General features: G+C 37.1%; 1 protein-coding gene across 1 annotated transcript; it reads left to right on the top strand.

Moving 5' to 3' along the window:
- The first annotated feature begins 955 nt into the window (after window positions 1-955).
- On the top strand, window positions 956-27377 carry LOC132622418 (protein MOR1). The gene is made up of 54 exons (XM_060337026.1): window positions 956-1356; window positions 1486-1591; window positions 1679-1802; window positions 3693-3772; window positions 3854-4031; window positions 4126-4190; window positions 7241-7323; window positions 8686-8771; window positions 8944-9057; window positions 10071-10190; window positions 10756-10858; window positions 13557-13693; window positions 14968-15033; window positions 15126-15243; window positions 15339-15379; window positions 16013-16078; window positions 16149-16253; window positions 16361-16466; window positions 17203-17315; window positions 17411-17498; window positions 17654-17754; window positions 17910-18017; window positions 18106-18211; window positions 18396-18475; window positions 18547-18693; window positions 18770-18845; window positions 18937-19061; window positions 19145-19255; window positions 19335-19484; window positions 19598-19672; window positions 19770-19851; window positions 19977-20098; window positions 20180-20281; window positions 20365-20439; window positions 20522-20617; window positions 20692-20793; window positions 20906-21007; window positions 21432-21614; window positions 21686-21797; window positions 21993-22069; window positions 22163-22242; window positions 22693-22755; window positions 22854-22980; window positions 23991-24113; window positions 24198-24275; window positions 24416-24574; window positions 24682-24840; window positions 25096-25193; window positions 25297-25453; window positions 25537-25650; window positions 25792-25887; window positions 25978-26049; window positions 26149-26449; window positions 26582-27377. Exons 1-54 carry the CDS (start codon window positions 1197-1199, stop codon window positions 26845-26847), a joined length of 6084 nt encoding a protein of 2027 aa, XP_060193009.1. The 5' UTR covers window positions 956-1196; the 3' UTR covers window positions 26848-27377.
- Window positions 27378-27909: the final 532 nt, after the last annotated feature.

Genomic DNA, 27909 nt, shown 5'->3' with positions numbered 1-27909 from the left:
TGACCTTATAATAAATTGTTGTTAAATGAGATGTTCATACGTACAATGAGGTTCATTACACTGGAACATGTCCCTGATTTATAAACTGCTCATCAATTTGAATTCCAAATTTTTATAAGTTTCTCTTCTCTTGGGTCCCACCACAACCCCAACTTCAAAATACACCGCTCAACCACAACAAATCAAGCTTAACACCCCCACGCGCCCAGTATTATACTCATTTGAAGTTGAATCAAAATACTTCCCTTTAAATTGTTGACTGAATGTAATTAAATAGTACTAGTACTATTGTTTATTTAATTGTTAAATTTGAATTTGACCATACACATTCATTTAGTTTAGATTATGACACAACATTTAATTTATTTAACTAAACATTTCAAACAATTATATAATAATATCCTAACCTCTTTTATCGTATAGACTATTTCAATGAAATTGAACTAAAAAATATAATTGATTTAAAATGCATTCACTTAATTAAAAATAAATATAGTGAATTTTTTGAAACTTCAACAAACTCAAAGAAAGAAAAACTCAATTTTTTTGGATGAAATTTATTTGAAATAAACTAATTTGGAACATGATTGAATTTCAATCAATAATGATTGTGGTGGAGTGATAAATATCCATTCATTCTTAATTAAAAGATTTCGAGTGCGAGATTTAGAATATGAAATCGCCTTTTTTAGAACACTTTACCATACATTTTCCAGCGCAAATACAAATTTAGTCAGGATCCAATAGAGGTATCGAATCCCCAAAAGAAAAAGTTTGCAAAAGATTATTATTTGAATTTTGTTATAAGTACAATTCAGTATTCAATTTAACATAATAATAATAATAATAATATATAATAATATGAGATAGCTGAAAAATATTACTAGTATTGTTCACTACATTCACGCTCCTTCCTCCGAGGGTGGTTCTTTTTCCCATTGAAGCGTAAAACATAAATTAGTCCTCTCCTCTCTCTTCTCTCTGTGTGTTTTTTGAAACGAGAAAGATAAAAGGTATTATCGCACTCGATTTTCCCAAACAAACTCGCCGGCACTCGGCACAGACCAAAACGACAATCAAAGAAGCAAAAACGACCGCTTCCCCCTTTTTCCGGGTGCGTTTCCGATCGGTGTGTATATCAACAAATTCATATACATTTTCGAACGTATCTATACAATATATAGGTTATTATTACAATGTCGGAAGATGAGAAGTTGTTGAAAGAGGCAAAGAAATTGCCATGGGATGAGCGATTAACTCACAAAAACTGGAAAGTACGAAATGACGCTAACATTGACCTTGCCGCTGTCTGCGATTCCATTACTGATCCCAAAGACCCTCGCATACGTGAATTTGGTGAGTCTTAGGGTTTTGATTCCGCTAGATCTGGATTACTAACCGTACGATCTCCTTTTATAGCGATCTGTATGTAATGTGATTATATTTGTTCATAGATTTGAATGTTTTTGGATTTTTTTTTTTTAGGTCCGTTTTTTAGGAAGGCTGTAGCGGATGCAAATGCGCCAGTACAGGATAAGGCACTTGATGCTTTGATTTGTTATTTGAAAGCTGCTGATGCTGATGCTGGGAGGTAATAAGGGTTTACTTTAATTACTTACTTTTTATTTAGTTTTGTTTAATTTGTTGTTTGTGTTGGTTAATTTTAATTGATGAGTAGATATGCGAAAGAAGTATGTGATGCAATTGTGGCTAAATGCCTAACGGGAAGGCCGAAGACAGTGGAGAAGGCGCAGATGATATTTTTGCTTTGGATAGAGTTGGAAGCTGTTGAGGCATTTTTGGTATGTCTTAAAATTAATTCAACAATGCTATGCATTTTCCAAATGCTTACTGTGTACTTGGTAGTTAGTTACGCTTGTTTAAATCGAAGCACCTTTTAGGCGTAATTGAGTTGAAGTTAAGTGGAAGTAAAATAGCAAACAATATGGAAGTAAAGGTTTTGGCCTTAAAATATTCTTTCAGATAGCTACTGTTTTTTCTTTAAATTTTTGTTAATGCTTTTGTTTTGTATACGACTGGAGCTTATTTGACTTATTAAATTTCGTGCCAGACATTACGTAGCTGGAAATGTTATTGGCAATATATATGCCTCTTTGTCTGAGAGTTCAGTGGCGTCTTATTTGTACTTTCTGCTATTTATTGTTAGAAAACTAAAATGTGTAGTCATTATGAAGTGTTAAAAGTGGATTGAGCTGCTAAAGGGCTATTAGTGTTGACTCAAGGTTGTGTGACTGTGGCATATTTGGTGGTTAAAGAATAGAGTTAGAACGCTTCCATGGAAATACTTTATATTTAATGTCTTCCTGAATGTGGTGAACAATATTATTAAGTAAATAGAGGTTATCACGGTGAAATATCCAAGCAATGGAAACAAGAAGCAGGTACACATTCAGGGGTCGGTTGGTAGGATGTATTAGAGAAAATAATACATGTATTAGCTTTAGTATTATTAATTCATTGTTTAGTAGTGTTTTTGTAACCTATGTTACTAATACCTGTATTAGTTATGCACCCTATTCAGTATTATTTTTATATACATAGCAATGCTTCATCAAAAATACCAGTTCTATTCCTATTCTAATACACCTATTCAGTACTATTCCTATTCTAATACACCATTTTCATTTAATACAGCAAACCAAACGGTCAATAAAAAATAATGCTAGCATATCTAATCCTAGCATTACTAATACACCATATTCAATACTATTCTTATATGCCGTACCAAACGACTGCTCAGTTGTTGTTAAGCACTTATTCTTAGGCTGTTGAATAGTTAGTGCGTATGAAAACTTTAGGCAAAACTGAGTATAGTTACTTTATAATTGCTAATTCGTTAGGGGATATTTCCTGAGGTAGTGAATCTAGCTCTGAACACATTGTTTAGACTGGTAATAGGGCTGATGTCAGCTGTTCTTTTGGTATTTTCGTCACCAGGTGACTTCTGAAGCCCTCACTGTATAACTAGAAGACTTTCTTGTGGACTTTTCGTTAAAAAAGACTAACTGTTTTTGCTATAGACTGTTGACTCTTATCGTTTTGTATAAAATCCATTTATTTTCTTTCTTTTAGATCATGCACTTTAGAGTTGCACTTGGAGGGTAAAAAGATGATTGATATTAGGAATTGGAGGCCAAAACTTAACTAGTATGGAGTTATGTGCTTCAAATTTGCCACATATGTTACCCGCAAGGGTGGCTCAGTTGGTTGAGCATGAGGCTTTCATAATGGAGGTCTCAAGTTCGAAACCCCCTGCCTACGACAGCAGGGGATTTGCCACACATGTTAGGGACTAAAATCTATGATTCTGTAGGCAGAAAGTCGCGATTGAATTATGAATAAAAGTCATGATATAATTAAGAAGGCATGATAATTTGAAATAATGAATTTTATATGTATTAAGAGTCTATCCAACTACTAAACGCTGAGATTCACTGAACCAACTGCTTCTAGTTTGGATCATTTTACGTTTGAAACACGCTTCTCTGAAGTGCATGGCTTCATGAAGCAATAGTGAAGCGCATGGCTTAATGGCTTGGATTTATCTTCTCTCCACTTGAATAATAGTCGTGTTTTGCGTTCTTTTTGTGCATTTCTTGATTTTTGTTCCAGGCTTCCTCTGCTATACATTTTATTAGTTGCCTTTCTCACAAATACAGTTCATATTTTAGGATGCTATGGAGAAAGCAATTAAAAATAAAGTTGCCAAAGCTGTGGTTCCTGCGATCGATGTGATGTTTCAGGCTCTGAGGTTTGTGAATATCTATCTTAACATGTTAGCTTATTCTTCTTAGTTCGTAATTGGATCATGACACTTTACCAATATGAATAGTGAATTTGGGATAAAGATTATTCCACCAAAAAGAATCTTGAAGATGCTCCCTGAATTGTTTGACCATCAAGATCAGAATGTTCGTGCTTCATCTAAGGGGCTGACACTGGAGCTCTGCCGCTGGATTGGAAAAGATCCTGTGAAATCAATATTGTTTGATAAAATGCGTGATACAATGGTATACTGCTACCTAGGAAACTTCTGGTGCTTTTATGGTGTGGTTTTGGATTATTCTTCACCTTACCTTTTTCTCTTTCTTTTTTCTTCTTAAGAAAAAAGAATTGGAAGCTGAGCTTGTCAATGTTACGGGGACGGCTAAGCCAACACGCAAAATAAGGTATTTTTTCTAATAGGACAAATCTTGTTTGTTTTTCTTTTTCCTCATTCTATAGATGTTTATCCAAATTTTAGCTGGAAAGGTGTGTTATTTATGCTTGTTCGAAACCCACTTGGTGCAAACAATTTCTGAGGGCCATCGGACTGGGGTAAAACCCTGAATTACCCGTGGTGCACTTGCGGGAAACTCCTTGCCGAGGGCCTGTGCACCCCCGGGATTAGTCGGGGCTCAAAGAGACCCGGACACCCGGTGCTTAATAAAAAAAAAGGTGTGTTATTTATGCTAAAGTCATAGTTATTTGTTTCATTTCTCTGATTGTGTGGTGATGGAGTCTTGACTTGGTCATCTTTTTGAGGACAAAGGTCAATCATTGAGGTGACAGGTGCTTGATAAAGAGACAGATTGCACCTCACTATGTCCTTGCAAAAAATATTAAGACCTTGAAGGATCTGTTTGCTCAAGTCTCCCGAGTAGGTTCTTTTACCCTAGCAGGTGCATTGGAAGAAACATGGTCTAAGAAATCCACCTTGAATCATCTAGGAATGACCTCTTTAGTAGGGCTGCATGGCACAGAAACGAGAAAGAACTGTGTAAGCTTATTAAGAGCACGCAATAGAACTTAAACATACACATACTCATTCTAATTGAGGCGCAATTTTTGAAGACAAAGGTAAATTAATTAGGTGACAGACACTCGATAAAGAGGGAAATTGCACCTAACTATAAGATAAAAGACCATGAAGGAGCAGCTCTCTCAAGTCTCCTTGTCGCATTTATAGTAGCAAGTGAATTGGAAGATGCTTTCTAGGAATTCCACCTTGGCTTATCCAGGAATGACGCCTTATGGCGGGGCTGCCTAATGCAACAACTAGAAAGAAAGCCGTGAAAGCTCAATTAAGAGTATGCAAATTGAACTTAAGCTATACGAGCTCTCATTTTATTGTTAAAAAGAATACAGTTATGAAAAAAAATACAGCTACGTAAAAATTAGTTACGGATAAATGCTTGAAATTAGATTACCTGATTCCAACAGTCAATGGGTTGATATCATGATCCTTCTCTAACATTTACTTAGTTCATAACATTGGTTTAGAAATTACCGCATAGCTGATCAAAAGCTTAAATTTGTCAATGTTATAATTAAGCTTTCTTTTGCTGGTTGTCATCTGACCAAAAGCTCTATCAAGAGCACAAACAAATAAAACTTAAGGTACATAAGCTCTCATTCTATTGGTTGTCTTTTTCTGAAGACAATATAAATCAATTAGGTGCAGGCACTTCATACAAGACCGATTGCACTTGACTATATGATTTGTAACTATAAAGACCTCGAAGAAGCTACTAGCTCGAGTCTCCGCACCATAGCGGGTGGTTTGGAAGAAAATGTCTAAGAATCCCATCTTGAATTATGTAGCAGTGACCCCCTATAGCAGGTCTGCTTGATATAGAAGCAAGAAAAAAAGCCATGAAAGATCTAATCAAGAGCACAGAGATAGATTTTAAGTTGCATAAGCTCTCATTTTATTGTCCCTTAAGATGCATGCATGTAAGAATTAGAGCCCGTTTGGATGGGCTTATGGCTTTTGACTTATAAGCCAAAAGCCATAAGTTAGAAATTCTAGCTTATGGCGTTTGGCTTATTTTTTGTCCTTTTGGCTTAAAAACAAGTGCTGAAAAGCACTTTTTTATTTTATCCAAACACTACAAAAGTGCTTAAAAGCTATTTTGGCTTAAAAGCAGCTAAAACAAGCCAATCCAAACAGGCTCTTAGTTAGTAACAGATGCTTCAAAATATAATCCCAAATTTCAACAGTCAATGGGTGGATATCCATGATGATCCCTCTTCAACATTTTATTATTTTATACTATTAGTATAAAAATGAATACATAGCTGATGGATCCTCAATAGCTAAAATTTGTCAGCGCTTTAATTAGATTCTTTTGCTGGTTGTTTGCTGGCAAGTTGGAGCCACATTAGGGGGATTCCTTGTGACCTATTATACTTTGGTGGTTGTTTATATCAGTGTGATGTTTGTTGTGTTTAGTGGGAGCTTGATGTCTCTGGTGGATTCTCTGATATGTTGGTGTCTGGTTGCAAGTTGCATTGGAAGTTGACTTCACTAAAGTTTAAATGATTTATTCTTCTTTAAATGAGGCCCGAATAGTAGCTACTACATGCTGCGGAATATTTGAAAAAATGTGGTAGGTTACTATCATGGAAGGTTGGGAAGGCATTGCAGATGGAGATAATAGAAATGAGATTCTGAGAAATGGAGAAATGCCTGTGGACTGTGGACTTAGATGAAAGAGACGTGAAGATTTCGGTTGAGGAAATGGAGTCTTTACTATTCATTTCAAAAAAGGTTGAGAAAATGGAGTCTTTGCTATCTTTGAGGATTATTTGGATAACTGCAGATTCCAAATTCCAAATTCCTTCTTAGGGTTCTAAGAAGAGATGATCAGGGTTTCGTTTTCCATGTAGATGTTATGAGTACACTGCTTTAGGAATTATATAGATGTGTATATCTTATTCTTTGCTTCACATTTGCTGTCTATGTGATGATGTTATTTAGTACTACTAGAAATTGGTGGTACTGTACTCACAGTGAGTCAGTAACTATCTGTATCCAACTTGTAAGCTTGCTGCTCGCTTGTACAATATTTTCTGTACTTGTGTAGGTTGTGGATTGTGAAAGGACACATGCAGTATTGATAAGTGGAATGTATGATCTTTGTTGACCGAAGAATGTAAACATTTGTGTCAGAACGTATCCAGACTTGACAGTCTCTTGCAAGTTTCTTTTTATTCTTGCTAAACATGTACCTGCTAATAAACATTCTAGTTAAACATGCTTGCTTTTACTGTGTTAGGTTTGATGTTGATTGAATATTTTCTATTCTAAAGATTTGGGCTGCCATGTGGGGGATCACCTAATGATTTTTAGTCAGGACCATTCTTTTCATGCATATTTGTGTCTGCTGCATGCCTGATTAACATCACAATGATTAGCAATATTGTTTGTAAACTTTCGTTTTTTATTTTTTATCAGATCTGAGCAGGACAAAGAGCCAGAGCAGGAAGCAGTTTCAGAGGCAGTTGCCTCTGGCCCTTCAGAAGAATCTGCTGCAGACAGTATGTTACTTAACTGAAGATTCCTTGTCCGTTTGAATTGTGTTTTTCTAGATAAGTCAAAAGTCTTTTAGCACACCAACATAGTGTCAAATATATGTACAATTTGGATGGGGTTGGGGGGGGGGGGGGGGGTAATGTGGCTGAACCACAATAACATATCAAGTCAGTGCAGCTTTCTACGCAAAGGGGTATTCTCTATTTACACTTGTAAAAAAAGATCTTGTTTATAATCACTCTCAGTATTGTGGAACATTCTCATATTTCTTTCATGACAAAATAAGATAAATTGATTGGTATTCTTCTCTATGCCAATCTTCTGCAATCTCCAACTTGACTTTTGCTTCATCTACTAGCGTTGGCGATTTTTTTTTTTTTGTTTGTTTGTTTGTTGAGAAAAAGACCGATGAATTGTAAACATTGAGAATGAATGGTCATATATGTGACATGACATTAGTTGCATGGATAGTTATGGGGGCCAGTCCATTTTGTAATTGTCTATCGGAAACAGCCTCCCTACCCTCACAAGGTAGGGGTAAGGTCTGTGTACACTCTACCCTCCCCAGACTCCACTTTGTGATTTTATACTGGGTTTGTTGTTGTTTGGGTTCTATGGAGGGAAAGACATTAGAGAACTTTTAATGGGATAGGGAATCAAATTTTTGAGATTTGAAACTTCTCTTTATTTCTTTTGTATTTTTGGTGCAAAATGGAAATCCTACTTGTGTAGACAGTGGGGGATCTTAGTAGCTCAGTTGTTGGTAACTGGCTACCTGGACTTTCACCCTGTTGGTGAGGGTTCGGTTCCCCACCTTGTAATCATCTCCCCCATTTCTCGTTCCCCTACCCCCTATGTAATTAAAAAAATGTTATTAAAATGAACTTGTGTATACAGTTGACTAGATTCTTGGGAGGCACCTAATGTATTTCCAAGCATTACCCTTGTAAATATCATACCATCTTCATGATTCAGTGAAATGACTATTCACCAGCACAAGCGCTGTGTAACTTTGCCTTTAAAGCTTAGGCAGATGGAGAAATCACCTAAAAATACTTTATATATGTATATTGTAAAGAAAACCATTAAATCACAACAACATTTGATGATTTTCCCAATAGTCAGGCTGCTCTTCTTTAAAGTAACCCATTTCACTATTTTTTTTTGGCTTAGTTGCTGTTTTGCTCCTTGATTAAGCACTAGAAGATGGTATTGTTGTCAATGGAAACAAAGTGTATACTACAATTTATTGCAACCAGGGAATTGCAGCTAATTGCACCAATTTAATGTTTGAATTATTTATTCTCAATGTCAAAATTTTCTTTGCACTTTGAATTATCCCGCCTGACAACACCCTCTTCTTTCAGTTCCGCAGGAGGTAGATGAGTATGACCTTGTGGATCCTGTTGACATTTTGACCCCTCTGGAGAAGACAGGATTTTGGGATGGAGTGGTCAGTGTTTCCTCTTATTCTTTTAGGCTTCCTGTTCATTTTATTGGATTAAACTGTTAGGATTTTTTAGGTTTGAAGTTCTGTGGCATTCTGTTACAGATTTAACGAATTTATTTTACTAGTGTCACACACATATTCATTCATTGGTTTGTTTTTCAATTGGTTTCTGTAGAAAGCAGCCAAGTGGTCAGAGCGTAAAGAGGCTGTTGCAGAATTAACTAAGCTTGCATCTACAAAGAAAATCGCACCTGGTGATTTCGCAGAAATTTGCAGGACCCTTAAGAAGGTTTCTAATTTTATTCTCCTTGGTTAAAGAAGCTGATATTTTAGCCGTTGCAGAGTTTGTGATTGCTAAAGTCTAGCTGTCAGTGGTTCTTAGTTTTGATTGTTGATCAGTAGTTATTTCTTGTTGATTGGGAAGTACATAATGATAAGTTTGATAGGTTTAAAGAAGAAAAGCATTGCTAAGTGCCTACCTTATACTTATGTGGCTCTCTGTTCATTATGATGTCATCATAATCTCAAGAACAAATCGATTCAAAGAGGATAACAGATAGCATTCACTGGAGGTGAAATCAGCCAGTGGTGCCTGTTGAGTGTCGCACATAGGTGGAAGAAATGGGTTGTTGTCTCCTTATATTGTCCTGCGCCATCCTCACCTCATGAGCTAGCTTTGGGTTGAGTTAGTTCCAAGGTCCGTTCTTTAACAGCCTAACCATGAGATGGATCTACTGGGTGGTAATCAAGCTTAGATGGAGGGCCTGTACTTTATTTCTGATGTTCATATCTCATCTCTTCACACATTAAAAGGTTCTAGCTGAGTTTGTATGAGCATGGGAATTTAACATGCCTTATAAATTCATGGATGTCTGCTTTTTGCATCAATGAGGTGAATTGAGGCTTATGCTGGAACTTGGTGAAACAGTGTTTTGTTTGCTAGGTGTCGCTTCACCTACAGTTCTGCGATGTTATTGTTGATTGCGGGTTCACCAACTGTTTCAATTTTTTTTTTGGGAACCGATGAAGAGTTTTTCTCTTCTAATTTTATATTCTTACCTTTTAGGTTCGGCGGGGCGGTACTACGCACTTTGTGTATTTTTGTGTTTGTGGCGTTTTGACCACATCTTTGTAATCTAGCTCAAGTTTCTAGTTCATTTCTGATTTCATAATTTCTTGTTGTAAGAATAGTATGCATGTGGCATTATATTGATGGGTAATTATCTATTTATTTATTTTATATTGCGCATTTGGTCATGCTGTCTTTCACTGCAAATTTACTGTTGTCTTGTGACTTTGCAGCTCATTACAGATGTAAATATTGCCGTTGCAGTTGAAGCCATCCAGGCAATCGGAAATCTTGCAAGGGGACTGAGAACACATTTTTCAGGAAGCTCTCGCTTCTTGTTGCCGGCATTACTGGTAAGCATTTGACTTTAAGACGATTACCTTTCTCTGAAGTTACCAGTTTTTTTTTTTTAAAAAGACGATTATCTTTCTCTGTTATTTATTTGGCACATGTATATCTCTTTTTGTGTCAGTAGGTTCTTTTATTTGTCTTTGTGAACTTGCTATTTCGTGGACCTTAAGTTAGTTCCCTTGTTTGGAAATTGAGTTCTGCGTCCGTCCCTTGCTGGGCTTGCAAATGGAAGACAGGTCTCTGAGGATGGTCAGCCTCCATTCACCACCTTCACCGTTGTTGATCTGGAGGTGTTTGCCGCATTAACGCGCATTAATGCTTAATATTTTGTTTCAAGCTCCTATTATGCGTCTCCTTTATTGGTTTTCTTCTGCTGTAATTTAATTTGAATGCCAAGTGCGGAGGTAGAACAAAAACACTCTACATGGACCTTATTCGAGAAGCCCATAGTTATAGTACATTGCATTTATCAGTAAATCATGTATGTAACCATTCTCTGTAGTATGTTCTTAGAATTTGTTTTTCGTCATTATTATATTTCTCTTTTCCTTGCTCTTTTCTTTATAGGAAAAACTGAAAGAGAAAAAACCAACTTCGATGGATGCACTTACTCAAACACTCCAGGCCATGCACAAATCAGGGTGCTTAAGTCTTGCCGATATTGTTGAAGGCAGGTTCCATTTTCAATTCTAAGTTTTTCAGATACTGCAACTGCTAATATAAATTCAACTTGTCGAAAATTTTAAGCAGTCATGTGTTGCTTCTCAATGTCCATAGTGATGATTTAATCCCTTTATCTATGTGATTCCTAGACATTCTTGCTTAAAAGAACTTTATTGAATTTATACTAGACGACTTCATGTCTTGCATTGTGAAGATGACAAAACATCCAAGCATGCATCTGGTTTGTCTTACTGACTTTGTTCGAGATTTACAATAATAGCACCTTTGACATATGTTCAAGTTACTGGTAGCTTATACTTTTGTCCACAATTTGACTGAATAAGATTTGGATACCTGGTGGTTGCTACATGAGCTAAGAAACAGCATCGATGATGCAACAGTATAGCTGCATCTATTGTCTAACACTGCCCTGATGCTTACAGGAAGCACTTTGGTTACTGCTCACTTCTCTCTCTCTCTCTCTCTCTCTCTCTCTCTCTCTCTTTTTGAGATGGTAACAGTTAGCCTATATATCCACAGGTTTACTGCATCCAAAAGTGTTAGAACTTACATTGCCCTGACTATTACATTATATCATAACCAATCTAAAGCTGTATAAATATCTACTGTCTGATCTATCATTTCCTGCTTACACCAAAAGTAGTAAAATCCTAGGCAATTTGACTTCAATCTCTGCATGCTACTCTGTTTCTCTTCAAAGCATCTCTGATTTCTCTCCTTCCAAACTGTCCACCATATACTTGCTGGGACAATCTTCCATCTCTCCTCCTCCTTTGCTGCATTTCCATCTCTGTTCCAACATTTCATCACCTCTTTTATGTTACCTGGTTTCACCCATTCAATTTTCCTCATCTTGACAAAGATCTGCCAAAGCTGGTCTGTCCACTTGCAATGTAAAAAAAGATGGTTGACTGTGTCTGCTTGTTCTCCACATAGGTAACACCTAGTAGTTGGAAGCCTCGCTTGTTCAAATTCTCATGAGTCAGAACTGCCTCCTTTGCTAATAGCCATGAGAAATAGTTTACCTTGTAAGGTACTTTTGTTCTCCAAATCATCCTCCAAGGCCACCCTTCCACCTGATTATTTGTTGAGTTCAAGTCTCTGTATGCAGATTTGACAGTGAAGCACCCTTTGCTGTCAAGTTTCCATACCAAAGTATCACTCTACTCTGTTAAGTTGTTAAAGTGAGCAATTGTGTTGTAGAAGTCTGCTATCCTTGGCATTTCCCAGTCATTCAAGTATCTTCTAAATTGTAAATTCCAACCCTGACCTGTCCACATTACAGCCACTGTAGCCTGTTGAGCTTGGCTTAAGATGTAGAGTTCTGGATATAGGTGCTTCAGAGATTCTTGACCACACCACTTGTCATTCCAAAAGGACACCTTCAGTCCATTCCCAATTTTAAAGTTTGATCCGGTCAAAACAATGGCCAGAGATTTCTAATGGATCTCCATATACTGCATCCATATGGAGTATTCACCATCTCTGTCATCCATTTATCTTATTTATCTATAGTAGTTAATGCTCCTTTCTTTCCGGACTGTTCTACCATGACTTTCTCGCTTTTGTTATTCCTTGTTTTCATATTGTTTTCGATATGCTTGGTCCTATCTGACCTTTTGTCTTGTTTTCCTCTCTTGAGCCGAGGGTCTTTCGGAAACAGCCGCCCTACCTTTCAAGGTGGGGGTTAGGTCTGCGTACACGCTACCCTCCCCAGACCCCACATGGTGGGATTATACTGGGCTTGTTGTTGTTGTTGTTGTCATCCATTTATCTTCCGTCCCATGCAATGATCACCTCCTTCCACAGTAAGTTTTCATTTGTTGCATAGCCATTTCATCAATAGGCTCTTGTTCTGCTTTGCCAAATCTCTGATGCCCACCCCTCCTTCTTTCTTACTGATTGTCATTTCTTCTCAGTTGACTAGGTGGAATTTCTTCTTGTCCTCATTTCCTTGCCTGAAAAAGTCCCTTCTCAATCTATCTATCTTTTTGATCACATTCACAGGAACTGGAAACACAGACATCATATAGGATGGCAGTGCATCTAGTACACTGTTCACCATGGTCAGTCTCCCCCTCAAAAAAAGATACTGACTTTTCCAGTTTGTCAGTTTCTTTTTCACACTTCTCAATCACCCCATTCCATATTTCCTTAGATTTGCTTTTTGCCCCCAGGGGCATACCAAAATAAATTGTGGGTAATTCCCTCACTTTTCCTCCCAACTTCCCTGCCAAAACTTCCACCTCTGCTACTTCATTGATTGGATTTATAAAGCTCTTTTACTTTATTAAATTGCCTTGGGATTTTCCAGAAGGGCTTATAGTAATATGGAGCTAGTTGTTTCTTTTTCAGGTTTATTGCTCTTCCCATCCCAGATCACTTGATCACTTTCTTTAAGCAGATACTTTTCTGTGTACATCAATTCAACCAGTAAAAACTAATATTATATATCATTTGAAAGTTTTTAAGGCATCTTCTAACCACACTGTTTTAAAACTTACGCTATTATTTGAAAGGTGTCCTTCCAAAAATTTTACTTTTATATATCTGTATTGGTTGAAATACTTCGTGTTTTTGTGATGGAGGTTTCTTACACGTTGTCCTTTGCCTTGTAAATTGATTTCACTGACGTGAAATATTGTATTAGAAAAAATAGTTAATTTATTTATATTCTTTTGCAGATGTCAAGACTGCCACGAAAAATAAAGTTCCCCTAGTGCGATCTCTGACTTTAAATTGGGTGACGTTTTGTATTGAGACAAGCAACAAGGCTGTTATTCTAAAAGCGCATAAGGAATATGTTCCCATTTGTATGGAGGTTAGTTCGATGGATGTCAGGTCCTTTGTTTCTGATAGTGGTCCTTTTTCTTTTGATATTTTATCTTCTGTATAATGAATGCTCAAAATCAACTATTCCTTCCATCCCAATTTATGTGAATACTTTTTCCTTTTTATTCTACCCAAAATAGAAGGATACATTTCTATATTTAGAATCAATTTAACTTTAAGCTTTTCATTTTGCCACTTAGTGAATGTGATGAGTTATAGCCACACCCACACTAATATCTATGGCTTGTTTCAGACCAAAAGTTTTAAAAGCTTTAGTCTTTCTTAAACTCCGTGTCCAGTCAAACAACATCACATAAGTTGGGACGCAGCGTATTAAACTTTGTTTTGGGAGTACAATAGTATTTGCTGATATTCTTTAGGTGTTTTTCAAATTGCCTTATTCTAAACCATGGTAGAAAAGATTGTGGTTTGCTGCAAATTTTTATGAAGAGCAAAACATTTAGTGATTTTGATGAAATTTAGCTATACATTGTTTTCCTTGGTACAGAATTCTCTGATTATTATCTTTTTGTAGATAGGATCATAGAATGACCTAGGTTGATTTCGGTATGCCATGAATATTTGAGCGCTTGTTTAGCTCAGTACAATAAACCCAATGTGGTCTAGCTCTTCTTATAGGACCCCATGCAGAGCAGGAACTTAGTGTACTGGGTTTCCAGCTTGGTCAAATATGTTATAAACTGCAGTTGAAATGTATGAAATTAAAGTTAATGTGTACAAATGAGCATCTTTAATGCCCAAAATACATGAATTAGTCAATTTCTGCTAATTGCAAAATTTCAGAACAGGTAACCCGTAACCTAGCCATTTAGAGGAAATGGTCAGATTTAGTTCGATAGAGGAGTATGTTTCTATTTCTTTCCTCCTTTTTTTTTTTTTTAAAAAAAAAGAAAAAGATGTTTTATTTTCAACTGCAATTTCGCTTGTGGCTTAGTGGAAGTCTTATGTTTGGATAGTTACTGTTACAAGGACATTGTTCCTTTCCATTATCTGATAGCATGTGTCTTAGATGGTTTCATCAGGTCTTCCCTATATCTTCTTCCTTTGGTTGGAAGTGTTATTCACTTGGACTTTTTTAGTTGCTTATTTGAATGGTGGACCTACACATGTTGAACTGCATTAGCTCTTTTTCATCTCCTGATAGCGGCTCACACTCTCTTATATTATTTAGCACTAGCCTATATTTGCTTCTTTTGCATGGAGGCCAAGTTTATGATACTGGTATATTATTATTTCTTACAGAGCTTGAATGATGGAACGCCAGATGTTAGAGATGCTGCTTTTTCAGCCTTGGCAGCTGTGGCCAAGGTACTTATGTCTGGGATTTTTCTCTCTAATTGTAGAGCTTCTCACTTAATGTCCAATTGACAACTGTTGCTATATTTTTCCTTCTGCTTCAGTCGGTTGGCATGAGACCTCTGGAAAAGTCGTTGGAGAAATTAGATGATGTTAGACGGAAGAAGTTATCTGAAATGATTGGGGGCTCTGACGGTGGTCCGCCTGCCGCACTCACCTCTGGTTTGAATTTCTTTTGCTTTTACAAGTTTTCCATTGATATGCTGTGTTGTTTATTTATTACTTACATGTTCTGTCTTAACATGCACAATTGTCAGGTGCAGTCTCATCATCAGGAGGAATTGTGTCTTCCACTCAGGTGACTATCTTTTTATATACTGATCAATTCTATCTAAAGTAATGTTGTGTAGGTCTATTTCAGTTAATTTGGACTTTACTATGCTAATGAATATATTTTCCTAAGTTAATTTGACTTCTTGTTTCTAGCTACAGCTTGATGTAACTGTATATGGAACATTCATTGGTACAATAAATTTTTGTTCCTAGCTACTTGGAGCAGTTTAGAACTATTTTTGCTGTATTCTAGCTGATCCAACACTCCTTTGTTTTAAAAATCTTAGGGTAATCCAATATTTTTAAATGATCTGTCCTGTCAGTCTTAGGTGGATTTTTTTCTGCATGTCTTACAATGGCTGACATTATTTGTTTTGTTTTCTTTTAAAGATTTTAGGGTAATTGAATGTTCTTAAATGATCTGACCATGTCAGTGTTAGGTTGATTTTTTATTGATATGTTTTCCCAGTTACTTCTCAGATCACTTCGAGTCTGTTTCTTTAATTCTTATCGTATTAAAGTTGCTCATCTGTAATCTCGGACTGTGATAGCTACCACAATGCAAGCAATAGCAGCACTCCATTTTGTAATGATGCGTATTATTTTACAAAATATTTCCTTTTGAACCAAAAAGATTTCTTGCTCATCGTTCGTGTAGGGTGGATCACTTATTAAGAGGTCTGCGGCGAGCATGCTGAGTGGAAAGAAACCTGTCCAAGCCGCTGTAAGTTTTGCATGCTTTTTCTCACTACAGTTATCTTTCTTCTTCCTCATTTGTCCCATATGATTCTCAGCCTCCTAGTAAGAAAGGGACATCTGCAAAATCTGGTACAAGTAAGAAGGGTGATGGAACTATGCAGTTAAAAGCATCTAAGCCTGTTGTAGTTGAAGAAGTTGAGGTGATGACTGTTATTTTCTTTTAACTTTTGTCTTGGCATCCTTTCATCATTCTTGATACTGTAAAAAAGCACAGATGATTAATAAGTCAATTTTGATATATGAACAGCCTGCAGAGATGAGTCTTGAAGAGATTGAAAGTAAATTAGGGTCCCTTATACAGACGGAGACGATTGCTCAGTTGAAGAGTGCAGAGTGGAAAGAGAGGCTTGAAGGTTCTTTTTTGGTCTTTTCAGATCCTTCTGTGCTTATCTAAATTCTAAGATGAAACCCTGCATGCTTAAGTTAACTCCTTCTCCCAACCCCCCCCCAAAAAAAAAAAAAAAGATATACAATGGTGAACGGCCTAAATCCTACTTCCTCTTTACCTGGGAGTGACATACTGTATGTGGACTTGAAGCATACAACTAACATAGTATTCAGCTGAGAGTATCTACTATATTTTGTGGTTTTGATTCTCTTTGTTTTGCTATCTGTTGTTGCACTATGAACGTTGATAATGTTGTGGTCACTGCTTGTTTTGTGTCCTGTCCTCTTGCTGTGTCAATTCTTTGAAACAAGGTGAAGGCCGTGCCACCTTTCTTTATTTAACCCTTACAAAGTTAGTGACATTTGATCCCCTTCCTATAAACCTTCTACCAGAATTTGTACTAAAAAAAATATGTATGTACCATCCCCATAGCAGTTAGCATGTGTCCACGTAAGATGTGGATCCTCTTCAGTGAACTTTCGATTTGTCGAATGTTGCCGTATCTTAGTTATTTTTAATAGCATTTCTTTTTGTTTATATAACTTGCTAGTTTTCTCTATTAGTCCCTGCGGTTTTTCTTTCTTTTAGATCTGATGTGGAAACATCTTAAGTATGTAATATACTTTTCGATGCATTCCTTACACCTCCGTTCGTTCCTTTTGGTTTGACAGTTGATAATATTTCTCAACTATCTTATGCAGCTATTAATTCATTCAAAGAACAGGTAGAAGCATTACAACAGCTTGACCCTTCAGTCGAGATTTTGGTCCGTCTGCTCTGTGCTCTTCCTGGTTGGAGTGAAAAGAATGTCAAGGTTTTTCTCTTTTACCTGAATTGAACTTAGTGAAGTTGATTGATCTGGAAAGTCACATCCTTTCTTGGTTCTTGACAATGTATATCAAAGTGCAGGTCCAGCAGCAGGTTATTGAAGTAATTACCCACATTGCTTCAACTGCATCAAAATACCCAAAGAAATGTGTTGTCCTTTGCATTCAAGGTCTCTTCATCTTTTTCTTTTTCTTTTGAATGATGAGCTTTTTGTGTTAATATAAAATTACCTTTACCTCAAAAAAAAAAAAAAAAAAAAAAAAAAAAAGAAGATATCTAGCATGCAGTTTTTTGGCTGATTTTAAGTTGAAATTCATTTGTCAGGTGTAAGTGAAAGAGTTGCTGACATTAAGACTCGTGCTCAGGCCATGAAATGTCTAACTACATTTTGTGAAGCTGTGGGCCCAGGGTTTATTTTTGAGAGAGTAAGTAACATTTGTTCTTGTACTGTTTTTTATTGTTATTTTTATTTTTTTAGAACTTCATGTTATGAAATACTGTTATTTGGATTATGTTGTTGAAGTACGACTTATCTATACTTGTGCGTTACTCATCTATTTTTGTATCTGCTTTGTTTTAGCTTTATAAAATTATGAAAGAGCACAAGAACCCTAAGGTTCTTAGTGAAGGCATATTGTGGATGGTTACGGCGGTCGATGACTTTGGTGTTTCACTTCTTAAACTGAAGGTATTCTGAGCTTATAAAAATCTGAATCCACTCAACATTGATTCACAATTTTAGGGTGGCTTAATCTAAACGGGCATTATTTCTATAGGATTTAATTGATTTCTGCAAAGATACCGGCTTACAATCCAGTGCCGCTGCCACAAGGAATGCAACCATTAAACTTATTGGTACTTTACACAAGTTTGTCGGTCCAGGTGAGCTGTCTTCTCGGATTTTTTTTTTTACGAGTTAAAAAGTATCGTTTATTCGTTAAAAAAGATATCCAACTTGTTTATTCTCAACCATGGGAGCGCCAAGGTCCTGTAGCTGTCTTCTTAGAAATTCTTACATGTCATTTAGATTATTGCTGGGGCTGAAATGTACTTATTGTATTTACAGATATCAAAGGGTTCTTGTCAGATGTAAAACCCGCTCTGATTAGTGCCCTTGATGCAGAATACGAAAAAAATCCATTTGAGGTATAATTGATTTCCTTCAACATTGCTAATCCTTGTTACTTGTGGATTTAACTTCATCTCCATGTATGTAGGGTGCATCTGTAGTCCCAAAAAAAACTGTGAAGTCATCAGATACCCCTTCCTTGTCTAGCGGTGGGCTAGATAGTCTTCCACGCGAAGACATTAGTGGAAAGATAACTCCTGGTTTGCTCAAGGGATTGGAAAGTTCTGACTGGAAGGTACTCCAAATGTTATTGATGTTATCAGCAATTGGTGTCTTAATAGTACTGCTGTAATTCTTGTTTCGAATTTCAGGCTCGCTTAGAATCTATTGAAACTGTAAATAAGATTTTGGAAGAAGCTAATAAGCGCATTCAACCTACCGGAACTGGTATGGTGTTCATACTGTGCTGTGAGTAATTATCTTGCAATGGTACTGTGTGCATTCAAATGTCACTTCATTTCCCCCCTTCACTGTGCAGGAGAGTTGTTTGGTGCTCTTAGGGGTCGTCTATATGACAGCAACAAGAATTTAATCATGGCAACTTTGTCAACTTTTGGTGGTGTCGCTTCTGCTATGGGACCAGCAGTTGAGAAGTCAAGCAAGGTTCAAGTTGTTCAGAACCTAGATTTTGTTGTTTCAGTCCTTTTTCTTGTTTATTGATTATCCAATTATATTTTTCATTGCAGGGTATTCTGCTGGACATATTGAAATGTCTTGGTGACAATAAAAAGCACATGAGAGAGTGCACTTTGAATACATTAGATTCTTGGCTTGCTGCTGTTCATCTTGATAAAATGGTTTCCATCTCTCCAGTTCTGTGCTATGTTTTAGTTTTGGTTTGAACTGTTCACCCCATTGACAACCATGTTATTTTAGGTGCCTTACATTACTACTGCGCTAACCGATGCCAAACTTGGTGCGGAGGGCCGCAAAGATCTCTTCGATTGGTTGTCCAAACAACTAACTGGAATGAAAGAATTTCCTGATGCTGTACATCTTCTAAAGCCTGTAGCCTCTGCTATGACGGTAAATTGATGGCTCTTGCACTAATCGTTTAGTCTGTTGTATAATCTTCGCCTCCTTTTACTGGACCTTATTGTCTATATCGTGCACTAAAGCGATTGCATTCTTTATATTAGGACAAATCAGCCGATGTTCGGAAAGCGGCAGAAGCATGCTTTGGAGAACTTGTTAGAGTGTGCGGGCAGGAGACGGTATATGAGCTTTAAATAGTTTTAAGTTCTTTCTTCTTATCAACCAATTCGTTGCTTGACATCTCTTTCATTTCTATTGCGTTACTCTCTGATGTAGGTGAGTAAGAACTTGAAAGATATTCAAGGACCTGCTTTAGCTATTGTTGTTGAACGATTGAGACCATATGGGGTACTTCAAGGTATACTATAAGCTATGTTCTAACTTTTCATTTTCTTTGTCATTCAACTGTGATCGTATCTCTTGACAAAATCTATCATTTCATATTTGGTTTACGTGATTGCAATAATTATCATTGTTTATCAGAAACCTTTGATCTGGGAAGAACAACTTCCACTGGAACAACATCAAAGATGGGGTCAAAGATAGGCAAATCCACTGGTCCTGCGGATCGTACTTCTAGGCATGGAAACAGAGCTGGAGCTTCGGTATGTTTCTATATGGTTGAACGGCTGAAGGCAGGGAACAACTGGAGTAGTGATTTTTTTTCCTTTAATTTGTTTCTCTAGAGAGTTAATCCCGCAAGGAGCTCAAGGCAAGAGACCCTAATGTCTGTTCAGGACATTAGTATCCAGTCACAAGCTTTGATAAATGTCAAGGACTCAAACAAGGTATATCTATATATCAGGAAATATTATATGTGTGATAGCTATTCCTTTTTGTTCGGTGATGATATGACCACATACACTTACAGGGTGACAGAGAGAGAATAGTTGTTCGCAGATTTAAGTTTGAAGAGCCACGGTTGGAACAGATACAAGATCTTGAGGTTTCTGGAAGATTCATTTTAGGAAATTATAATAATTCTAGTTCTCATTTGATTGGTGAATCTCATTAATCTTTAATGGCAGACTGACCTGATGAAGTACTTCAGAGAGGATTTGCATCGGAGGCTTCTCAGTACAGACTTCAAGAAACAAGTTGATGGAATAGAGATGCTGCAAAAGGTGCTTTTTTATTATTAAATAGACGTTATTTGGGAATTGGCTATCATCAACCATATTCTTATTTCACATTTCAGGCGCTCCCATCAATTGGGAAGGAACTAATTGAAGTTCTTGATATAGTCCTGAGATGGTTTGTCCTGAGGTTCTGCGAATCAAACACTTCCTGCCTGTTAAAGGTTTCTTTCCTTGTCCCGTTTTAGTCCTTCCCTAATGCTTTCGTGTTTTTTTTGGCTCTGTTGCTTTCTCCCCTGCAGTGATTCCAGTACTTTACCGTTATAATTTTCTCAGGTTCTGGAATTTCTGCCTGAGCTTTTTGAGATGTTAAGGAACGAGGGATACATGATGACTGAAGCTGAAGCTGCCATTTTCCTTCCTTGCTTGGTCGAGAAGGTACTTGTCCAACGATCCCCTTAAAATTGTTGTGATGTTCTTTATGCTTGTTCTTTGAAGCTAATAGGTCTGTATGGGCTCTCTTTTGCTAGCTCCATAATTTTGTACAATTTGTTTGTGATTTCTTGCAGCATTTCCAATTCAGGCTGTTTTTATTATATTTAGTCTTAGTTGTGTGTATATATAAACATATAAGCCTGTAAATTGGGCAAACTGTGCTGTGTTAGATTTTTGGTTTTTGTTGTAGTCTGGCATTGTTTAACGCTTATTGATACTATATTCTCATACTCACACACATGGATATTTAGATGTGTTGCTGATGCTTTATACATGTAACATCTCCTTTTTTAATAGACACACTGCTTCTATTTTGTTCATATTAACACTGACCTGTCTGAAATATCTCCTTTCAATCTTTTCGCAGTCTGGCCATAACATTGAAAAAGTGCGTGAAAAAATGCGAGAGCTAACTAAGCAAATCATCCAATCATATTCTGCTGCGAAGACTTTTCCTTATATTTTGGAAGGCTTACGATCAAGGAGCAATCGAACTCGTATAGAATGTGCTGACCTTGTTGGCTACTTACTGGATAATCATGAAGCTGAGGTAAATATCTTAGTTATTGATCTTCTCATCTCTAGAGGTTGCTTAATCTCTTCTGTCCTTCCTGCTGATAGATTGGTGGACAATTAAAATCCTTGCAAGTTGTTGCAAGTTTAACAGCAGAACGAGATGGTGAAACTAGGAAGGCTGCTTTGAATACTCTGGCTACTGGCTATAAGATTCTTGGTGAGTGTTTGTGTTCTGTGAGGTTCTTTAGTTATGAATACTGGTATAAGGTTGAGTTTATCTGGCTTCGGGTGTTAGATTCCATGAGCCCTTGGTATGCGTGGTTTGCCGTCTGAAATATGCTTTTTCATTGAACTGGATGAATGGCAGAATAGTTTGGATGTAGGTTTAAGGTTCTAATTAAATGTCTTCCAGGTGATGACATTTGGAAATATCTTGGAAAGCTGACAGATGCGCAGAGAAGCATGTTAGATGATAGATTCAAGTGGAAGGTTGCGACGCGTTTCTGCTGTGTTTTTGCTTCATTGTTTTTTGTATCTTCTTCCCTTACCATTCTCACAGCGTTGCTTACTAATTTCTTCCAGGCAAGAGAGATGGACAAAAGAAGAGAGGGCAAACCTGGGGAAGCTAGGGCTGCTTTAAGGCGTTCAGTGAGGGATAGCGGGTATCTATTTCTTTGCCAGTATTGGGATCTTTTTGTTTATTGATACACTCACCCGTACGTCGAATTTATACAGTTTCAACTAGACAAGAAACATCTTTTGGAGGGTACTTTCGATGTTTAACGTTTTACTAGACAAGAAACATCCTTTGGAGGGTATTGAATAACCTCTTTTCCCAGGATTGCAAATCTAACATTTATGATAATCAACTGTCCAGGACTTGTAGGCTTATAGCACACTTTGACTGTGTAACTTACATTGAGAGTCTTCGTTTAAGTTGTAATTTGTTTTATGTTTTCGTTTCTATGAATAAAATTATTTGTTATAAAATTTCATAGGCAGAATAACCACATCTATTTGTGCTTTCGTTCTGTGTTTTGAACACAGGTTGAGCTCAAATTTCTTGTTACTTTCTTCTTTGACATTATAAATTTTGATATTCTGTTCTTTAGGACTGATCTGGCAGAGCCGAGCGGTGAAGTTTCGCGGTCGCTAGCTGGCCCAATCTTAAATAGGTGATCAAGAGATCCTTGCATCTTATTTCTCTTACAAATCTGAATTTAGGTTTGCTAATTTTTTTCTTTGTATGTTTGTTTTATGTCTTTTTTTCCAGGGATATTTATAACAATACAGAGCTTCCAATGGAAAGAAATGTGAACTTACGGCCAGTTTCTGGTACAATTGGTCCCTCAGACTGGAACGAAGCTCTGGATATTATATCATATGATTCTCCTGAGCAGGTAGTTTCCCCTTTTTCTTTTCATGGATTACGATTGACTATTTTATCCTAAACCCTTGTCATACCCCGTGTTTAAAGCAGTGTACGATTATATAAGCTTAAAAACTCCATACGCTGACCAACAACTGAATGGAAATAACCATTCGCAAAACAAGACTGTTGAGGATGTGTTTGACAGGAGATGTTTTCCAATTTTTCCATGTTTGGTTGGTCAATGTTGGAAAATATTTCCTCTAGGAAAACAAGTTCCTTGAAAATGAGGAAAATGACTTTCCTCTAACCCACCAGGGTAGGGGTAAGGTCTGCCGTCTGTGTACATCCCACCCTCCCAAGACCCCACTTGTGGGATCACACGGGGTATGTTGTTGACTTCCCTGGGGAAGTAGGTAATACAAGTTCCATAAGTGGCAGTCCACTCCTTCATATCCTTTCCAGCACACATCATAGCTTCCATCTCCACACCCACCCTCACCCGTAACGTTCCTAGATTATTTATAAATGTTTTGAAATAATATTTTCTGCTTATTTACGTAACACCACAAAATAAGTAAGATATTCATTTATTTTCGAAGAAAAAATTTTCAGGGTGATGTTCTCCATATCCTAAATCATATCGGGTGATCCAAATGGTTGCAAAAAGTTAACATGATCCTCAATGGGTGTGTTTTTGCTTTAGAATATGAATGGTATTTGTTGCCATTGAAATATAGAAATCTGGATCCTGAATTTAGATTGCTGGAGTATTATGTCTTTTGATGCTGTGTTTGTTTTTGGTTTTGGTATAAATTGCTGTTGCTAAACTTGTTATGAGTTTATCAAAAAATGCGTAAGTTGTTTACAATCCAAGCACAACTTATGTTGCACTTTTCATTACAGCTGGTTATGCTTTCATCTTCTTGTTTGTTTGTGAGTCTGTCCTGGTTTTTCTGCTTTTATGGATTCATCACTAAAGAGGATTGAGCGTAACTGTCAAGTATTCACTGATTCGAGCAATCCTTTACCTTGTTGCAGTCTGTTGAAGGAATGAAAGTTGTGTGCCATTTGTTGGCCGTAGCAACCAACGATCCTGAAGGCAGCGCCATGGACGAAATTGTCAAAGATGCAGATAGGCTTGTTTCCTGCTTAGCTAATAAGGCACGATATTATTCATTCTTTTTGTAACTAATTCGTTGTTGTCTGTGTATGCTTCGAATTACTCATGTTCTAGATTGACTGCAGGTAGCAAAAACTTTTGACTTTAGTCTGATGGGTGCATCGTCGAGATCTTGCAAATATGTTCTTAATACACTCATGCAGGCATGTGGCTATCCAATTTCTATTAATTTTGCACCAACACTGATTTTTCCTTATATATATGATTATCAAGTATTAGAACACTTGTTGGACTAACACGTATTGGGACTTATCTCAATTTCTGATTGTTTCCTTGTTTGCAGACATTTCAGAATAAAACACTTTCTCATGCCGTAAAGGAGAGTACCCTAGATATCCTCATTACTGAACTCTTGCTTTGGCTCCTTGATGAGAGAGTACCACGCATGGATGATGGCAGTCAGCTCTTGAAAGCACTGAACGTTCTGATGCTAAAAATTTTGGTATTTCTGATTTTGAAATTGCATAAAAAGAATGCAGTTCACTATTTACATTTGTTTTAGCTGAATTGTCCTGATTATTTTCTATCTATTTTTGGTCACTAAAATAGGACAATGCTGATCGAACATCATCCTTCGTTGTGCTGATTAATCTATTACGTCCTTTGGACCCATCAAGGTGGCCATCTCCAGCAACGAATGAGTCTCTTGTTGTAAGAAATCAGAAGTTCTCTGATTTGGTTGTCAAATGTCTCATAAAACTTACAAAGGTAATTTTTCTTGCTTTTTGTTACAACAGTCCTGGGTTTTTTAGATTGTAATGACTAGGAATTCTTTAGCAGTATCTTCATCTTAATGCAAATATGTTTGTGTGCTTCCTTTCTCCCTTTGTTCGATGTAGTGTGGTAAGTTTCTGAATGCAAAATCTATACAAGATCTCCCATGTTGCAGTAGTAGTAGTAGACATGTTTCTTTCTTGAAGGTTGATATTGTGTCTATTAATTCCTTGGTTTCACATTTTATAGGTTCTTCAAAGCACCATATATGATGTTGACCTTGATCGCATCCTTCAGAGTATTCACATTTACCTGCAAGAACTAGGAATGGAAGAGATTAGGAGGAGGTATCTTTTAACTAGATTTCAGATTTTGCTTTTTGTTACGCGCTTTGATATGGACTAATTAACTATTTTCTTTCCTAATCCTTGCCGTATAAAAAATTGAAAGAGCGGGAGCCGATGATAAACCTTTACGAATGGTGAAAACTGTGCTCCATGAACTTGTCAAGCTTCGTGGTACTGCCATAAAGGGTCATCTATCCATGGTGCCGATAGACATGCAACCACCACCCATTATTCTTGCCTACATTGATCTTAACCTTCAGGTCATGCACTTTTTAGCAGCCATATGCCTTTTCTGCGCTAGTACTTCATGTGGAGTTTCCAACTGATGTTAACAATCTTTCAGACCTTGGCAGCTGCAAGGATGTTGACTCCGTCTGTACCTGGCCAAACTCACTGGGGTGATTCTGCAGCAAATAATCCAGCACCAGCAACGCATAATGCAGATTCTCAGTTGAAGGTATAATGTGTTTGGCATCTTTTCTCTAGCTTGTTTTATCTTTCGAAAATGAACTCCACCTTTTTTTTTATTTTTTACTTTGCAATATAATTTTGTTGCATTGTACTGGTAAATAAAAAAGTTGTGTTGTGTGTTTTACAGCAAGAACTTGCTGCCATATTTAAGAAGATTGGTGACAAGCAAACCTGCACAATTGGTCTTTATGAGTTATATCGAATCACACAACTTTATCCCAAGGCACGATGCTCCATCCTTTTAAGTGTCTAACTTATTTCCTTGCCTTTAAAGCTAAACTTCTCAGAATAAAATTTATCCAATCTTTTTTAGGTTGATATATTTGCTCAGCTGCAAAATGCCAGTGAGGCATTCCGAACGTATATTAGAGATGGTCTAGCCCAGGTGTGCATTGGATCTCTTTGTTCTACACATTTATAGATTCCACATTTATAGATTCATAGTTATCAGTCATGAAATAATTCTTGCGTCACGAAATTGCAGATGGAAAAGAATGCTGCAGCTGGAAGGACGCCCTCTAGTGTACCCATGTCAACTCCTCCCCCATCTTCACTAAACCTGTCTTCTCCCAAATTTGGCCCTTTATCTCCCGTAAATACAAACCCATTGAATGAGGCAAAATCTGTAAACAATAAAGTTGAACCATCACACTTTAGTTTGCCACCGTCGTATGGCGAAGATGACAGAGGTGGTAACACCCTCCTCTCAAGAGGGCTGTCATCTGAACATATGGAGTTACGGCAACAATTGGGCGAACAGAGAAATGATAGATTGCCTTCTGGAGGTACGCATGTGCTAAGCTATTTCTATTCTCGACTTTGTGTTCTCCTTTCTTTTTTTTTTTCTTTTTCTTTTTCATTTTGATATTTTAACTGTTCACCACAAATGTCGGTTACAAAGTAGTTTTTTGTTGCAGTTACTAGTGGAACGCTAGAAGCTATCCGTGAAAGAATGAAAAGCATTTCATTAGCTACAACCGTGGGTAACACAGACCCAAGTAATAGGCCACTAATGTCCATGAATGGTAACATAAGTCACGTGGTGTCAAGTCAAGATCCTGGCACTGAACATTCTAGCATTGAAAATACCCTTCAGAGTGGGGTTCTTCCCATGGATGAGAAGGCACTTTCAGGGCTCCAGGCACGAATGGAGAGGCTGAAGAGTGGATCTATGGAATTCTAGATGACAGAGCTGCATGATATTTTTTGGTCAAGTGTGATTCTTTGGGCATTCCCAGTGAACTTGCATCAGAAGATGCTTTATGTTCGCCGAGAAACACCTTGAACGCCTATATTGCAGTCGTCAGCTCATGCTGATTATCAGTGGAAAGCCCGCTCAAGCGTTGCCGTCTGAATTTTATGGGACATAGATTGTGTTCTCGAGATCTCGGAGATAAAGTAATGCTTCAAGGTGTACCATAATAGATCTTTCCGGCAGGGTTAGCTGTATATTTTTGTAGAGGTATCTACTGATTTGATTTGGTCTAATTTAATTGAGAGGCTCTCGTGTGTTTCAGAAAATCTTGATCTAGTATATCATGCCCCGATTGTAGCTACGTTCCGGAAAGGTATCTGAGAGTGTTGTAAGCTATATGATGGCACCTAAATGTTGAAATCTTCCGATTTTTTCGTTTGTTTGCGGCTTTTTAGTGGGACACTCTAGAAAGGATAGTATTCTTGCTGCACCAGAAATAGCTTTTCTATTGAGACTAAGCCATACATACTCAAGTGCGTTAAGGTGTGCAAGTCTACTCACTTTGGAACTACTTTAGACTAGTGGTGACTAAAAGTTTGGCTACCCATATGTATGAAGTTGAGTCATTTTTGTGCGAACTTCATTCACGTACCTGTAGTTTGATGTGTAAAATAAATTTAACAACAGAATTTTTGGGATGTTAGAACAAAATATTTTAGGTAGGCCCAGCTGCACGGTCCTGCCTCATTATGTTGCTCGATATGCTACGATCGAGTATTTTCTGAAACAGCCATTTCCAATTTCACTAAAAAGTTGGTCAACATTTCCTCATGGTGAAAACTAGTGGAGAACCAGAGGTGGAAGGAATCTAATGGGGAAGCTGAGAGATTTTCTATTAAATTCGCCTAATTTTTTAATGTTTTTTTTAACGTGATAACTTGGACCAATGGACGCTTTATTTCTCCTAGTGGAACACACGTGACCACTTTAATTTTCCTTTACTGGACACGTGACCACTTTATTTAAAGAGGAAAACTGTAGCTTTCTACA

Source organism: Lycium barbarum, chromosome 12 (assembly GCF_019175385.1).
Source record: "Lycium barbarum isolate Lr01 chromosome 12, ASM1917538v2, whole genome shotgun sequence".
Taxonomy (NCBI): Eukaryota; Viridiplantae; Streptophyta; class Magnoliopsida; order Solanales; family Solanaceae; genus Lycium; species Lycium barbarum.
This window is presented reverse-complemented; position numbering and strand designations above follow the sequence as displayed.